The sequence below is a fragment of the Elaeis guineensis genome, chromosome 11 (assembly GCF_000442705.2).
Source record: "Elaeis guineensis isolate ETL-2024a chromosome 11, EG11, whole genome shotgun sequence".
NCBI classification, from domain to species: Eukaryota; Viridiplantae; Streptophyta; class Magnoliopsida; order Arecales; family Arecaceae; genus Elaeis; species Elaeis guineensis.
The window spans coordinates 103,063,411-103,081,368 of record NC_026003.2 but is presented as its reverse complement, the minus strand read 5'-3'; the positions used below and the strand labels follow the sequence as shown (position 1 = coordinate 103,081,368).

At 36.8% G+C, this 17,958-nt stretch overlaps 1 protein-coding gene across 1 annotated transcript in view; it reads left to right on the top strand.

The window, feature by feature from the left end:
• LOC105053627 (midasin) overlaps nt 1–17,958 on the top strand; it is an 84,445-nt gene that overhangs the window by 24,804 nt on the left and 41,683 nt on the right. The window contains 18 exon segments of the mRNA XM_029267180.2: nt 5,320–5,398; nt 6,906–7,028; nt 7,110–7,145; nt 7,148–7,208; nt 7,280–7,376; nt 7,488–7,610; nt 7,688–7,744; nt 7,825–8,001; nt 8,090–8,215; nt 8,334–8,817; nt 8,820–10,108; nt 10,875–10,942; nt 11,031–11,226; nt 11,386–11,490; nt 11,590–11,895; nt 15,913–16,106; nt 16,564–16,618; nt 17,202–17,352. Of these exon segments, the coding sequence (XP_029123013.2) occupies nt 5,320–5,398; nt 6,906–7,028; nt 7,110–7,145; nt 7,148–7,208; nt 7,280–7,376; nt 7,488–7,610; nt 7,688–7,744; nt 7,825–8,001; nt 8,090–8,215; nt 8,334–8,817; nt 8,820–10,108; nt 10,875–10,942; nt 11,031–11,226; nt 11,386–11,490; nt 11,590–11,895; nt 15,913–16,106; nt 16,564–16,618; nt 17,202–17,352 (3,727 nt within the window).

The window sequence follows — 17,958 nt, the reverse complement described above, 5'->3', positions numbered from 1 at the left end:
CTTTATTATTATTTTTGAAATAAAAAGTAAGGGACAATCCCTATATTAAGGAGCACTTGTACTTAAAACTTAAAAGAACTAAAGTACTTAGAGATTCTCCACATATGATTGCATTTATATATAATGGTGTCTAATCCAACTATTTCCACTTTTAAAAGAAAGAGAAAGAAGATGTAAAGAGAACTTTCTTTGTTAAAAATTTGCCAAGAAAAGTCCACTTGCGTGTTTCATTCCAAAGATACCATGCTGGTAGCATTGTTCAGTCTGAAGTCCTTCAATGATGTTTGTTAACTCCCTTCAGTCCCCGCATTGTCATTGGAAGAAGAGATACTCCTATGCTTCCTTTAAGGTTAAAAATATTTCGAAAGGCCTGCTTGGATGTTTGGGCCCAAAATCCCACGGGATTCGTGGGTTGGGCCCAGACAATCAACTAAATAAGGCCCTGTTTGGCTAAGCTTTTAGAGTGTCAAAAAGCACTTTTTGCCCTCCAAAAATATTTTGGATGGTACAATAATGTTTGATAAAAAATTGAAAAACTATTTTTGGCTTTGCAAGAAAGCTGAAAAAGGTCTACTTGAGAAAAGCTTTATTTTGGAGCTTTCCCCAAAAATACTTTCTGGATAATGTCGAAAAGCTATTTTAATTTAAATAAATTTTTTATTGACTGAAATACCCACTAATAAATCTCATAATTACATCTTATATCCTATCATATCATATTATTATACTATAAATATAATATAATATAATAATAAATTAATATTATAATATATTATAAACATATAATATAATCTATTGTAGTATTATTATATTATAAAAATACAATTTGTAACAATATTTTATAATAATATAATATTATTATATTATAATAATATAATATAATTTTTTATATTATAATTTATTATTAGATTAGATTATATTCCATTATTTTATATTACATTATATATTACATCATAATTATAATAATATTATATTATATTACATTATATAATAATAATATTATACAATAAAATAATATTTTAAAATATAAAAATATTTACATTATAAACATATAATATAATCTATTATAATATAATTATATTATAATAATATAATATAATGTATTATATTATAATCTATTATTAGATTATATTATAATGAATATATTAAATTACATTATAAATTATTTGTTATAATCATAATAATGTTATATTATATTACAATATTGTCACATATGATAATAATATTATATATATTGTGGTGTAGAACGGAGGGCATCATTAGTCTTACATTGGTTGTGAGTCAAGGGGACTCTGGTTTATATAGGAAGGGACCATCTTTCCATGTGAGACACCTTTTGAAGGGCAAAACCGTTAGGCCTATGGGTCAGAGCTACAATATCTCACATGTCGAGCCACAAGTCCTTGACCGTAATAATATAATATAATAATATTTTAATACATAATAATATATAATATTATATTGTATTATTCTCCACTATACAATATTATGTGATATCTTTTATTGTCATTTTATCATACTAAAAGCGCTTTTTTATTTCAGTTGCCAATCGTATGTTAAAGTTTCAAAACACTTTATAAATGTGGTTATCAAACAACAAACAGTTTTTGTAAAAATTCTATTTTTAAAAGTTCTACTTCTCAAGAATTCTACTTCTAAAAACTCCAAAAGCTCTACTGCCAACAGCAATCCCAAATAGGGCCTAAGTTTGGCTTAGACCTATAATTATAAGAAGTCAAAAAATTATTGGAGTGGGTTAGCCCGAATCCCATAGGGAGAAAAAAAAACCTGTGGAGGTCTCTTTTTTTTTCCTTATGGGATTCGGGCCAGACTGCTTCCATGGTTCTTTGGATTTTTATAATCATCGGTCTAAGTGAGTCTTACTTAGCTGGTTGTCTGAGGCTTTGAGCCCAATCCATGAATCCCATAGGATTTTGGGTCCAGACATCCTAATGGCCCTAAAGTGCTGAGTTGTAAAAGTTGGCTGCCACATGTGGGTGGTCAAGGACCACATGGTGCACATGCAACATACAGATCCATATGCAAGCACATATTTTAAAGTATAATATATTAAAAAATAAAATATACATTAACAATATGGCAAAGTCAATAATAATATTAACCAACACATACTGCCTACTATGTAGCAGTTATTACTTGGTAGCAATTAATGTAACATTTTTCAACAATACTTGCATTCAGTCATAACGTAACCAACATGTAGGCACAACCAAATGAAGCTAGGCCACTTGCATGGGCTTGCATAATAGTTGGCTTCATAATGGTAAGGGCTGCATTTGCCAACCAGGTACGTAATGGAACTCTAGCAAACATTAAATTTCAAGGCTGAAAGATAATGAACTTCAGCAAGGAAACTTGTTCAACATCAGCTTTACGAAAGAGTAGGATTATAAAGGGTCAGTCTGTCATCCGAATCTTCCACTATCCCCACCTCTCCAGCCTTCATCATACTTCAAATAAGATAATCAGAGAACAAAAAGCACAAGGGAGATTGAGTTCTTTTGTTTCCTCATTCACCCTTAATCCAATTGCATGTACACTCACTAATGATGGTGTTGCTATATGGGATATTTTGAGTGATCTGCAAACCCTGTTACTTATTGAATCAATTGTTCCCTTTACCTATAGTAATGAAAGCCCATTTGAAACGATCATAAGTTCTCTCAGAACCTAGTTTTTGTAGGATATTTTATGGTCATTGATCATTTCATTGGCTCCAAGGAAGCTGTTGTCAATGAAACAACCTTTAATAAAGGCACATTTAGTTGAATCCATGGGTGCATTCAACAAGCAATTCTGCTAGCCAAAACCTTGAAAATGATCTTAAAAACACTGCTAAGAAAGCTTTTGATGAGCTCTTCCTCCTTGGGACTTGGAGACCATCTTGTCCAGCTGCTTTAGCTGTTGGATGAGCTCTTCCTCGGGAATTAGAGACCATCTTGTCCAGATGCTTTCTCCCTATTTGCTTCTTTCATCTCGTATTCTCGTCCTCGAAGAAAAGTGATCCTTGTTATTTTTAACAAGCTATAGAACTTTGGATCTGATTGACCAAATAATTGTTGGGCACAGCACCATGGATCCTATTAATGTCGGACTTCTCCTAGTCTGCAACATTGAGTTGGGAAACTAGTTGCATTTTCTAGCATTGGCAACATGAGGAAAGCTAAGGTTTTGTTTCTCTTTTTAGTTCATTTCAGCCTTGACCATTGTCCCTAGTAAGATACTTAAAAAATTGTTGTTTCTGCTTTTGCCTTGCACTCTTTCTATTTGGCCAAGTTTTGCACTCTTAGAGCATCCCTCTGATTAGCTATTGAAAATTTGAAATCCTTTTTGACATATTCGAGCTTGGAAAAAAACTATGATTGTGGGATCATCAGGTCCATGGTCCCTATATGTCTTAGGCACTATCGATAAATTTCCCTGCCTTCTTTTCCTCCAAGCACACTTCCTCACATTGCACTGTTTTGGTATTACTTTGTACCAACCTGATGCATATCATGAATGTTTTGATCTCTTAGATCATAGAATTCAGGAAAAGCAAGTGCATTTCCCCAAGAGTGTCCAATCAAGGATCGCTGAACTGGAATCGAACACTGTGCTGGTAGGCCGGTGGTACTATTCCATACCGATTTGTGTCGGGCTGAACCGACAGGGCAGAGAAGGAGAGAGGGAGAAGAAAGAGAGGAAGAGAGAGAGGGAGGGGGGAGAAGGAGAGGGAGAGGAAGAGAAGGCCGTCGGAGGCCATCTGAGCTTTTGCCGAGCTTGGTAAGGGCGGAGGGAGGGATGGACTGAAGGAAAGAGAGGGGGAGTCTTTCTTACCTGGTGTTCGGAGGCTGTCAGAGGTACTTCGGACGGACGGCGATGCTGCTGCGACATCTTCGACGGTCGGCGAGCAGCGGTGAGGGCGGCTGAGGCTGAGGAGCCGAGGGCCTCCACTGTGGAACAGGGGTTCACCCCTGTTTCATTTTTTTTTCAGTTTTATTGCGCAAAGTCGGCAACTGTGTTGTGACTTCTCCATATATTATTTTTTTTTTTATAATTACGGTTGAAGTCGGCAACCCCCTATTCTGCAGTGGAGGAGGGCGGAGGCCCCCTTGGCTTCTCCAACCTTGGTCGCCCTTGCCGCTCACTAGCCGGCTGTAGGAGATATCGCGACGGCATCGTTGTCCGTTCGGAGACCTCCGATGGCCTTTGGACATCTGGTAAGGAAGATCTCTCCCTCTCTCCTTTGATCCTTCCCTCCCCTCGCCCTTATCGAGCTCGGCCTTCCGATGGCCACCGGAGGCCCTCTCCCTCTCCTTCTCTCTCCCCTCTCTCTCTCCTCTCTTTCTTATCCCTCCCTCCGAGATGGTCGTTGTGCCGTTTTCTGTCGGAATCGAATTGGTTTACCACCGGTGTGGTTTGGCACGGTCTGAATTGTTCGGTTGGGATGGTTTAGAAAATCTTGTGTCCAATAGTTCTTCTGTCAAACTGTAGCATGGAATCATCCCTAGTGATTCCGATCAGAGCAGGCATATGGCAAACATTAATACCCCCCGAAGCCATTGGCATAAGCACCTGGCATAAAGACCCAATCTTGAGTAAAAAAGATGACTTCTGTGCTTGCTCCACTTTGCGTACAAAAATTTCGTTATTGGATTAGCCATATATTTGTTTTTTATGATTCACATGGTATCATCAAATGATACAGGTGTTGGATAAGAATATACAACCAACTGGTGTTTCCTTGTTGATGATCCTTTAGTCTAACATTATCTAGGGTTCCTCAACAATGTATATCTCATCCCAGAAAATCCTTGACCCTTCCCTTACTAATAATACTACAGAATGTTCTTGTAAATTTTGGCTGATACTTGGTACGTAGTACAACATGGTATGCGTGTTGGCATGGCGCATGTACCATGTTATTAGTGCTTGAATCATTGAACAAGTTTGTATTCAACTTAGTTTGATCATTCTTTTAAAATGTGATAGAAGATAAGCAGATTTTCAGTATTCATGTGTAGATCAATGGTCAGCTAGCAATTCTTTTCTGGTTTCGAGTGCCGACATATTTATTGCAACTGTAACACATACTTCTCAAGCAACTTTCACTTTCCACAGACTGTCAACTGTTCACATGCTACTTTTTGCTCCTCTTGACTTGACATGGTCATTCTTCTGTATATATTGATGATATTTGTAGTACAAAACTACAAATGTTTGCTTTGATTATCTTGTATAAAGGTGCCTTGCTGATCTTTTTTTTTTTTTTTCAATCTCTGTTACCAATCTCCTGAATACATGTCACTTATGCAGGCAATAAGTGTGGCTGATAGTTTCCGCTTGTTTGCCACTGTGTCAACTTCAACGCATGAAGTTGCTCATGCTATAGAAGGTATGACTGTGTCTTTATTCATCATTTTGGAATAAAATTATTTTTTTAATCATTGATCTTTTTATTGGGTATTCTTAGAATATTATATATTGCAATAATGTCTTCTATTTTTGATCATAGCAGTCTGCTGTCAGCCTACAAACTTGTGGTTGTGTTTAATTCTTACTAGTAAATTGTGTTCTATTATAAAAATCACAAACCAAATATTCTGTCCTTGAATATCATATACTTGCATGTCATCTATTAATCTTTTTGTTTTTTTTAGACATTTTTGAGCTTGCTTTTCCTTCATGGTCTAATATTTATGCACAACCTCCTCATGACTTAAAGTCATGATAAATTAGGAAATTCTTTTTAATATTTTTTAAAATGAATTTATATATTATGAATTTAAAACTTCATACAATTTCTTCTACGCCTGGACCAACTGTTTTCATGGTTTGCATAGTTGATCCCTGATGTATTTTTTTTTTCTTATTATACTTTGATCTATACCACTTATTGATTGTTAGTTTCATGAAGTTCTTTAGCCCTTTTCTCCTATCATAAAAAAAGTTCTCTTTAGGTGGTACAAGTAATAGAGTTTTGAATGATAAACCTACTCAATTGGTCCCCTGCATGCACCTTCCCCACTCCTGACAGCAAGGGATTAAAACAGCTGAAAGTTAATTCCAGCAAAGATCTGACTTAATTTTGCAGAAAATCAATTTGCAGTGCCAACAGTCCAGTGAGGAAGAAGAAGAGCAACAAAAATATGACAGAATATTATGAGGGAAGAAATAATGTGAACTAGTGAAGTACTAAGAGAAAAAGAAGAAGAAACAAATAGATAGGGATAGAAAGATAAGGAAGGCCAGGCCAAACGTGACCTAAAGAAATCGTCTCATTCATTCAAAACAAATCACCTGCAATACTTTGTCATTCAATCTTAGTAGACACTTTTATAGGCTTTCTATGACTTGCTTCAAGTAAACTAGTACTCTTGATAGACAAATAACTAATCCCCAAAATATTTCCTAAAAAGTAAAATCTGGAATAGAACATAACCCTGTATACTTTGTGGGATGCTTGTATACTTTTTGGGCCAAGGTTTGAGCTACTGGTACATTACCAGTACAATACTGATGGATATGGTATGGTGTTGGACTTGTATTATGGATGGAAAATTATTTTGGATGACACTGAATTTATATTCATCCATTGCATGACTTCGCTTTTCCGACAAGTTTGTCAGCATGCAGTTGCTGCTTATCTGTTTCGTTTCTGTAGAAACTAGAAAGGTAAAAATAGGTGAAATAGTCGTCAGCTAATCCATGAAACATTTTTTGCTTTTGGTTGTTAGCATTTTTCTTTAGCCAATAAAATTTTTAAGAAAAAAAATATAATGCCTTACGGTTGGTGAAGTTTTTTATCTTCACATTTCAATAATTGCTACTACTTTCATATTCGGAAAATAGTTGCTTCTTATGTGGATTCTCTTAAACACTGAGTTGATTCTGTTTTATAGGAAGTCTGCCCTTTAGCGTCTTATGGAGAAAAGTGATGGTTGCGACGGCAAGCAGTGGAGATGTGCTAGACATACTGAATGCATGGTATCCTAGTTTAGAATGTATTTCTTCGAAGCTAATTGGTAGGTTGTCTTCCTATGTTACGCTTCTTTGCTCCTGCATCTCAGTGCATGTAACGAGGCATTTGGTAATGTGTCTTACAGAAACTTTTGAAAAAGTAAACTCTTTGGCTTCATACCGATGGGAGGAATCCAGGATGTTGGGGTTGTATCAGCTGGTACTTTTAGTAGGTTCTCGTTAAGGTATGTGCTCTATTTTTCTCGACTTCATTACTGATGTTGTTATTTGTTTGCTGAAACCTTGGCATTTGTAGGGATCTTCTGAAATGGTGCAGGAGAATTGCTGGTCTAGATCTCAACTTTTCTGGCCTTGGTTTGTCAGCCAGTGATCGTCAGATTATATATCAAGAGGTGTATTTTAGTTCCTTTTTGGTGATGAGTTTAATCTAAGAAACCAACTTTCTTACTAAATGCTTTCTTATTTATTGTAAGTTGACTTGTAACATTTCTTATATTGTTCAGGCTGTTGATATATTTGCAGCTTCCTTATCCTCTTTTGAAAACCGCTTATTGATGATGAGAGAAATTGCTAGGATTTGGGGAATTGTGGAAAATGTGTATCCTCCTAGCAAGCCAGTTTTTCAGGTTTATCTTGCTTTCTGATGGTGATAGTTATTATGTTTCACTGTTTCTTGTTGTGTTTAATGCTTCTTTTATCGCAGACTCGACGGTCGGATTTACAAGTTGGAAGAGTGGTTCTACAATGCTCTCAGGCTGCAGTATGTTTATGGCCTTCACAATTATGCCGAGTTTATGTTGTTCCTTCTGTTATATGTGATGTTGATTTCTTTTGTTGCAGGTTGTTCAACCGAAGAGACCTTTTGTTGGTATTCGCAGTGCCTTACATGTTCTTGAGAGGATTGCTTGTTCTGTGAAGAACAAGGAACCTGTACTTCTGGTGGGTGAAACTGGTACTGGGAAGACTACACTTGTGCAGAATCTGGCCATGAGGCTTGGCCAGCCACTTACTGTGATGGTACCGGCCAAAGGATAATATTGCAATTAGTATCAATTCTTTCATAAATGCTAGTTTTATGACATTACATGGATAATTTTTACTGCAGAACTTAAGCCAGCAGAGTGATGTTGCTGATCTTTTGGGTGGATTCAAGCCTACAGATGCACGCTCAATTTGCGTTCCTCTTTATCATGAGTTTAAGCAATTGTTCTGTAAAACCTTTTCTGGAAAGGTATATAGATAAAAAAAATATGCCCAGCTGGTCTTTTTATTGCTAATAATTTGTTAACTTGTTCTTAACACAAGAAAATTGTTTACTTGTTTGATGAATACTTACCTTCTTCAAATAGGATAATGAAGCGTTGCTTCGTCATTATGAGATATATGCAATAGAAAAGAACTGGAAAAAGCTACTACATGCCTTTCAAAAATCAGTTGAGTTTGTTCAGAAACGTGTTTATAGGAGGGTTGATTCTGGCTGTGGCTCAAAGAGAAAGAGGCCTTTGTCTGAAGATGTACTTCAAGATTGGGAGTCTTTTTCTTTGAGACTTAATGCTGCTCGTAAGCAAATTGGTGCCGCTGCAGGCATGTCATTCACATTTGTGGAGGGAGCTTTTATAACTGCTCTAAGAAGTGGCTGCTGGATCTTACTTGATGAGATAAATCTTGCTCCACCAGAAACATTACAGAGAATAAGTGGTGTTTTAGATGGAGATAAGGGTACTCTTTGCTTGACTGAAAGGGGGGATATTGATTACATAGATCGCCATCCTTCCTTCCGTTTATTTGCTTGCATGAATCCTGCTACAGATGCTGGAAAGCGAGAACTGCCATATTCTTTAGGAGCAGGTTTACTGAATATTTTGTTGATGATGTATTAGATGATGAGGATCTGACTCTTTTTGTTAATCAATATATGGATGAGATAAATACTAGGGGTGATATGTCTAGCAGGATTGTTCGGTTTTACAAAGCTGCCAAAAGTGAATCTGAGGAGAGGCTGCAGGATGGGGCTAACCAGAAGCCACAGTTCAGTTTGAGATCCCTCGCTCGTGCACTGGAATATACTAAAAAGGCAGAGAAGAACTTTGGCTTCCAAAGAGCCCTTTATGATGGCTTTTGCATGTTCTTTCTTACTTCACTGGATGGCTCCAGTGCAAAAATTATGAACAAGATGATAGTGTCATACTTGTTAGGTGGGACTGTGCCTCCCAGTATTACTTTTGACGCTTATTTTTCTGAAAAATCAAAACCTGTAGATGTTTCAGACTCTTCTACTTTCATCGAGAATTATGTTCTTACTAGAAGTGTTAAGGAGCATCTCAAGAACCTTGCACGTGCAGTGTATATCAAACGATATCCAGTTCTTCTACAGGGTCCCACATCCAGTGGCAAGACTAGCCTTGTTCACTATCTTGCTTCAGTTACTGGTCATGAATTTGTCCGTATCAACAATCACGAGCATACTGATTTGCAGGAGTACTTTGGCTCTTATATTACAGATTCTTTTGGGAGACTTCAGTTTCAGGAGGGTGTATTAGTAAAGGCTGTACGCAAGGGACACTGGATTGTTTTGGATGAGTTAAATCTTGCTCCTTCAGATGTGTTGGAAGCTTTAAATCGGCTATTAGATGATAACAGGGAACTCTTTGTACCTGAACTCCAAGAAACTGTGTCTGCGCACCCTGATTTTATGCTTTTCGCAACCCAAAATCCACCTACATTATATGGCGGGCGCAAAATGTTGTCTCGAGCTTTTCGCAATCGTTTTTTGGAGATACATGTTGATGAAATTCCAGAAGATGAATTGACCATCATTTTAGAAAATAGATGCAAGATACCTGCAAGCTATGCTATGAAAATGGTTGAAGTTATGAAGGCTTTGCAGTTGCATAGGCAAAATAGTAAAGTCTTTGCTGGAAAACATGGTTTCATCACCCCACGAGACTTGTTTCGATGGGCCAATCGTTTCAGGATGTTTGGGAAATCCTATGAAGATTTGGCAAGAGATGGATATCTTCTTCTTGCCGAAAGGTTGAGAGATGAAAATGAGAAGAATGTTGTCCAAGAAACTTTGGAACGGTGCCTTCGTGTGAAACTGATAATAGAAGACTTGTACAAAGCGGTGCGTCAGTTGTTCCTACTCTGTTTTCTGAAACATGTTCTCTGATTTTATGAACTGCTACATTTTTCTCTGTTGTAGTTCTGATGTAAATCTAATTTGTTGGCCAAACATGCTTTGTATTAGTTAATTCCAAGTAATTATTAGATTGTTGTTTTTTTTAACTGATATGATTTTGGTGGTTTAAGCATATGAGATACTACTCATGATTACATAGAAACGGACTGATGTGTTTTTTGTTGATAACAGTAATAATTTGTTTCGATCCTGTGGAACTAAGAATGCATATACATCGTGCAATTTTTATTCTACATATATGGCCAACTTGTATTGGTGATTGTTTAGCTTATGGTGGAAGAGTGTCATCTTGTTCAATGAGGTGGTTTGCTTTGATGTTTGGGGTGTTGCCTTTCCTTATTTGCTTCATGTTGAGAAATTTGTTCACTTTCTTTTTTGATTCACTTATCTTGCAACGTTTGGGAGGGTTATCTGTTTCATGCTTAAGTTTTTTGTTCTTTTAAACTTACCACTTTAGTTATGCTCGCTGATGGCTATTGCCCATCTATTTCATTTAAGCACGTGTCACAATGAGTTAGTATTTGTGCAGAATGATTTCTATATAATTCTGGCCTAGGATTATTGTTGTTGTTCTTGTTGTTTGTGATTCTGGCCTAGCAATGATTATGTTTGCTGCATGCTTCTTGTTTGATGACTTAATGCTCTTATTTGATGGATAGCACAGTTATGTTAGGTTTTTTTTTGAATGCAGGAAAGAGGCCAGGGTGATGCTGTTTTTGAGTTCTCTAGGATTCCAGGAGGACAAGAGAACTTTGGAAAGTGAGTCTGACTTTCTTATCTCATACTTGGTGCATTTGTTCTTTGCACTGTTCTAAATTTCATCATCATATCTTGTTAATTTTTGCAGTATTACATGGACTAAAAGTATGTGGAGGTTATATTTTCTTATTGTGCGTTGCTATGAGTTACGTGAGCCTGTCCTTCTTGTTGGTGAAACTGGTGGTGGGAAGACCACAGTCTGCCAGTTGTTGAGCATTGTTTTGAGGGCAAGATTGCACACTTTGAATTGCCATCAGTACACTGAGACTTCAGACTTCATTGGGGTGTGTTTATATTTTGATCACAGTTTCACATTTTCTAGATTTTCTTTATATTCTTTTAAGTTTCATTTCTGTTAATGTCTGGGCCACTAGTCTGATGAAGCTGAAATGCTTGTTTGTATGACATCTCTTGCTATCTTAACATGTTCTATCTTTTACCAGGGGTTTTATCCAGTGCGAGATAGATCAAGATTAGTTATGGAATTCAAACATGGGATTGAGAGGGTGAAGCAATCCAAAATTTTCCTTCACTTTGCAGGAGATGTTGTATGTGTTCTCTAACTTTTTTCGGGTACCTTTGGAAGATTACAACAATTAAACCTTCAAGGATATTGCTTGTTAACACGTACATCTCATGTGATGCAGGCATTATCTTCTGACATATCACAAGGTTTCATGACTATAAGTCAACTAAATGAAATACTTAATAATTACAATCAAAATGCTCCCTTGCATCCTGATGTCACTCAACAAGATGTTGAGGCATTTGAGCAAATAAAACTGGATCTGTTACAGCTGAAGCAGAAGTGGCAGACCATATTCCTCTGGCAGGATGGACCACTTGTGCAAGCGATGAAGGATGGAGATCTTTTTCTGGTGGATGAAATTTCCTTGGCTGATGATAGCGTACTTGAACGGCTGAACAGTGTTTTAGAACCTGAAAGGAAATTGGTGGGTTTTGCCTCTATTTGTAAATAAATTTACTTCTAACAGATATAGGAGGGAGACAAAAGTCATCTTGTTAGGATTCCATCTCGCAACAGTAGATAATGATAGGACAAGAGTTAGTATGATTCGTTACCAAGTACCAACAAAAGAATTCTTTTCTTATTCTACTGATTTAACTTGACAAACTACTGCCTCAAGCAGGGAAATCTACTAAGCCTGTTGGTATTTGTTTTTAAAACCAAAATTCTATAAAAGACTGATCTCTGTTCCTGGAAATCTGGATTCTGAGTCCAAGAAAATGAAATCCATGTTATGGGGGAGCTTAGATAAGATTAAGAGGTATTTCTGAAATTTCTCATTTGTTCATTGTGTGAATACCACTTAATATGGTCCACCTTGATAATTCACTGATTATTTATGCACTATTTTGATAAAACAAATATTAACAATTTAACATAGTTTGATAAGATCATACTTTGTCATGTTCTATGTAGTTTTCATTATGTGATGAAGACCTGCATTTGTAAAGGCAACTCGCAAAACCGTAAGTTGTGCTCGGAAACATAATCTTCACATAAGTATATTTTGGTGGGTTTTATAATTTCTAATTATTTTATGGATTTAATAAATTTACAAATGAGAAGGTATTGCATAACAGAATATTTTGAAAATAGATACAGTTTAGTCTTCTTTGCCTTTTATTCATTGCTTGATTTGTCATGTTAATCTTTTCATATTCAATTGCATGAAAGTTAACTATTTTTTTTTAAGAAGGATGTTTCCTCTGCTTCATTTGAATTTTTGTCATAAAACACCAGATGTTTTTGTCTTTGGAACTCTTGCATTGCTATATAACTGTTAAGTCTAGTCAGAACCATGGAATTATGTATTGGCCTGAATTGGCTGGTACACCCTGTACCGAGCCAGACCGGCAGAAAACCAGGATGGTTCGACCGTGAAAAATAGTACACCGAAGGAGGGAGAGGGAAAGAGAGGAAGAGAGAGAGGAGGGGAGGGAGAGAGCACGATGCTGCCGGAAGTTGGCAGTGGCATGGTGGGGCCGTCGGAGGGCCGCGGAAGCCTCCGTAGCTCGGTCTTGTCCGATAGGACTTTTAAACGAGTGAGAAAGAGGAGGGCGGGTGGAGCGACCGTACTAGAGGGAGGAGCAGATGGCGGAGGAGCTATCAGAAGGCGTCGGGTGGCTGCTGTGGCTATCGAGCAGTGGAATACATGCGGATGGAGCTGTGGTCGCGGAATAGAGGCGATCGCCCCTGCTCACTCGTCGGCTTTTTTTAAAAAAGCTAATGAATAGTGAAGTCGGCAAATTAATTTGCTGGCTTCACTTTTTAAGAAATTTTTTTAAAAAATTTAAAAACAGTGAAGTTGTTAATGGATTTGCCGGCTTCATCGTAATCTGTGTTTTTAAAAAAACCCATGAAATATGGGCGATCGCTCCTGTTTCACATCCGCGGTGCTGCAAGCATCGAGTGCGCTGTTCGGTGGCCACAGCAGCTAGTCAGAGCCCCACTGGCAGCCTGTTCGATGGCTTCCCCTCTGCTTCTCTTTCTTCCCCCCTCTCTCTATCTCTCTATCTTTTTCTCTTTTCCTCCCGGTTCGATTTTTTGTTTTGTGTCGGTTGGCACCGGTGCAGTCTGGTATCGACATGTACCATCGGCTGGTTGGCATGGGTTCCAGTACCTAGTCCGCACACCTTGGTCTGAACTGTTTGGACTAGGTTTCCTGTATCCTTGCATTCCATTGAGTTGTGTTCTGGTCTTATTATGAGTTTTGCAAAATTTTTTTCTTATAGCTTCTGCATTTGCTGAGGCTTTTCTCTTGCCTTTCTGGCTGCCTTAAGTTTCAATACCAATTCTATCCAGGACTTTGCACATCCTTTTCAAACCCTGCTCATGTCCAAGTATCGCAATCAATTCTATCTTTTGGCCCTCAATTAAGCCAGCTCCTATAATCTCTTTTCCTTGTGTCTACATTTTATTTCTCATTTTATGATTCATTTACTCAATCACCACCATGCACACAACTCAAGCACTCTTCCAAACCACCACCTGCGCAACATTCATCATGTTTAGTCGAGCAGTTGCTTGCCCAAATATCTTTGAACCATACAGCATGTGGGCTTTCTTGTTGTTTTACAAAATGATCATTTGGATCACAAAGCATACATCTCTCGCATCATCTACAGAAGCACCATTTTAGTCTTATACCTGGATATCGTTCTTTTGCAAATCAATTATTATAACCAAAGTAGGTCTTGATCGTAAATGCTGATTGTCATTCCTTTTGTTTTCATTCTACTGAATCAAAGGGCCGAGGTTTTCCTTTACAATCTAGAATTGATGTTCAGCCATTTACTTATTCAGCATTCAATAGTATATCATAGATACACTATAATGCTTCTTCAGTTGTGTCAGCAATCAGTTTATCTGTAATTACTGAGGAAGTATAGGCTTAGTCTGACCTTTTAACTCACTGTAACTTAAAATTAAGTTGTTGAGCAACAGCTTTATTTTGATTTTCGTTACTTGCTATCCATGTTTGCTGTATTTTGGGCACCTTTCTCATTGCCTGTTAAATTACATCTTGTAATGTTGACTGGCCTAGCAAAGAAACTGTCTTCATAGTTGATCTTCCTTGTATATCTCAAATCAGTTCTTTGTGATTGTTGTCATTTTCTTTGCTTTGGTCAATTTCTCTTTCAATTACAACATGATGTATGTCAAAAGTTCAAATCTAATGATTGTTTGTTCTGTTTGGTACGTCAATACTATTTCTTATATAGTAGTGCCATATGGTCTCATTGAAACAGCTGGCATCTATCTCGACCCCAATTCTTGCTTGTTCATATGAATATCTGGTAGAATCCAGAATAAAAATTCCAATGTCTAAAATATGTTTCAAGGTCTCGTGTTTGTTAATCTTTCACTAAAATCATATTATTTCTGCTTGAAATGCATATTAGTCCCCTTCTCTTCGACGTTCTAGTTTGACTGTTATTTATTAGAATTTTGTGTTGAAGTATTATAAATATGAAAAAATCGAAACTTAAATGAAAGTGAGAGCAACCCAAGCAGTGGTGTACAAAGACAAATCAATATATTCCACTCCAGCTTTCACGATACCAAGCCTTCTCCTCTGCTTTTTATTTTTTATTTTATTCTTTGATATCCAATGCTTTGTGCTAAATTTTTAAATCTTTTCTCAGCACTTTATTGAGTTTTATTTGTTGGCTTTTCCTTTTTCTTTCTCCCTGTCTGCTTCCACCAATTTTGGCCTTAATGTTGTGTGATTCAAGATCATATTTTGTCCATTGCTTTTTAAGGGAGCTTCTTTGGTTGATTTGATTGTTAATTGGATATTGGATGGTGCAGGGACTCTTAAAGTTGAGATTACTGTCCCTTAAAAGAATAGTTACTTTCCTGATTCTCAGCATTATATCCTTTATTATACATTTTTATTTTTCACCAGATTATCATTTTTTTTCAATTAGAATTCCTTGTCTTTACTGCACTATTCTTCAAGTTCTTATGCACTGATTTCAAGTGACTGTATTATATTTTTTTACCATTGTTCGTTGCATCTGACAATGATGATATTCTGAAAAGTGTATCTTCAACTTTCATCAGTGCATGTAAAGTTGTGAACCATAGAAATCACAAGATTTCTGAAAATCATTATCGGTTTGTGCATAACATGCGTATCGATGCAAGGGCCTCAAGCTCACGCCATTTTGGGCCCCTGTTGGACTCACATGGCTCAAATTCTTATCCATAATAGTGCTTTTAGATGCTTAATTTGTTATATGGGACGATTGATAAGGAAGCTTATTGCTATATTTATTTTACAACTGTTATGTCTTATTCTGCATCACGTGTTTTTGACTGCATGCTTTTGGAATTTGATGAGGATTTTGAAGTGCACCATATTTCTTCCTTTGAAGTTGTTCCTTCATTGCATTGCTGATTTCACAACTTTCTTCTAATCCGGTTACCATTTTTGTAGTCACTAGCTGAGAAAGGGGGTTCTGTTCTTGAGAAGATAACTGCTCATCCTAGTTTCTTCATTTTTGCAACAATGAATCCGGGAGGTGATTATGGGAAGAAGGAGCTTTCTCCAGCATTGAGAAATCGATTTACTGAGATATGGGTTCCTCCTGTGAATGATGTTAATGAACTTAAGAGCATTGCAATTGAAAGGTATGTGCATCATTTCTGTGGAAGGCTCTGAACCTACAAATGTGTGTGGATGAGAACTGCCAATAGGCAGCAAGACCACGCCCTTCCCCACTCTTTATATGTATCCCGCATGAAGTGGATATAGGGTCTACATCAATATGGAGGTTGTGTAGTTTATGCTGTGTGTTGGTGGTTCTCACCTATATGTGTAGGCAGCAAGACCAACTTTATATATGTATCCCGCATGAAGTGGATATAGGGTCTACATCAATATGGAGGTTGTGTAGTCTATGCTGTGTGTTGGTGGTTCTCACCTATATGTGTTTGTAGGTCTAGCGTCTCTTCCTCATATTTCTTATGGTGAATTGGATCTTGTTGAACTGCTCCTCCTTATTCTTGTTTCTTTTCTTTTCCCCTTTTCTCTTTATTTGAATGGAAGAGTGAGATGTATTTGTTTGTTCCTTGATTCAAAATACAGGTTCGTTAAGTCAGAAATCTTGTTCTTAGCAGATTGTATGTTAAAGTTCTGGCAGGTATGGAACAATTTGTTTGTTTCTTATATCTCTTTCAATTTTTTATTTCAGGTCAATGTTGCATATTAGTTGTTCACATGAGCAGCATAATGTCATGTGTGGCCAGATGGCTTCTTAAATGCCATATATTGCTGAATCTTGCCATGAGAGTTGGAGAGAACTGTTCTATAATACTTATCTGCAGCCTTTTTGACATGTAGATGTGTTCTTTCATGAATACTGGAAGATTTACTTACAATCAAGCTTTCGTTTATTATCTAGTATAGTTTTACCGCACTTATTGTAAGTATGGTCAATAAAATATACATTTACTGGATTGATGGACTTACTTGAGGCCTAAGTCCTAATCACCAGGCTGCAGGTTGGAAAGAACATTCGCTTGCTCAGTATAACTGCATGTTGGGGAACCTTTTTTTTGGTTTATTACTATGTTATCTTATTGTTTATTTATCGGAAGTATTTTAAGTTATGTAGTCTCACTGTACCTGCCACCAGAAAAAGATACCTTATGGCCTCATTGTTTATTCTTTTCTCCTTATTCTCATATGATCTAACAACCAGCTTTCTTCTATCTGTTTAACAGTGGTTCAATCAATTGCAAACTGGGAGGCAACTCACAGTGAGAGATTTGTTGTCCTGGATTTCATTTATAAATGTGACTGAGGGAAGTCTTGGATCTGAATATGCATTCATACATGGGGTGTTCCTCGTTTTACTAGATGGCCTAAGTTTAGGTATTTTCTTAACCACTGACCTTTTAATTCTTGTTTTTATCGCAAATAACCATGTAGTTCTTAGATATTTTCTTAGCCACTGCCATTTTAGTTCTTGTTTTTTGTCCTAAAAAGCTAGCAATTCTTGTATACTGTATGGATTTGTTCTTTATATGTGAATTACTCTTGATAGTGAATCTAGGTGAGATGTTTTCCTCTCTTTTTAGTTTTTCTTTCTTTCTTTTTGTTTGGGGTGTTTAATTATCTAAAAAAGTAAGATAATCAATGTTTTCACTTAGATATACAAATATTTAACTTATTTGGGTCATGTGTCATGCTTCATTGTGAGAAGTAGGTAGAGACAGGAAAAGCGAGGTTTTATTTTATCTTTGAAAGTTTTTTTTTTTTTCATGGGATGTGGTTGGACTGGAGGATGTAGCATATGGTTGATGGGCAATCAGCTAACTCCTCAACAGTGCATCATGATGAGGGAGTTCATCTCGGATTTATAATAGGGTAGAATTATTCTGTAATTTATAGTATATGTAAATAATGAAGATTCCTCTGTTATTTTTTTAGCATCATAGTTTTATAATGGTTCATCCAAATGGCTCGGGCAGACCCTTG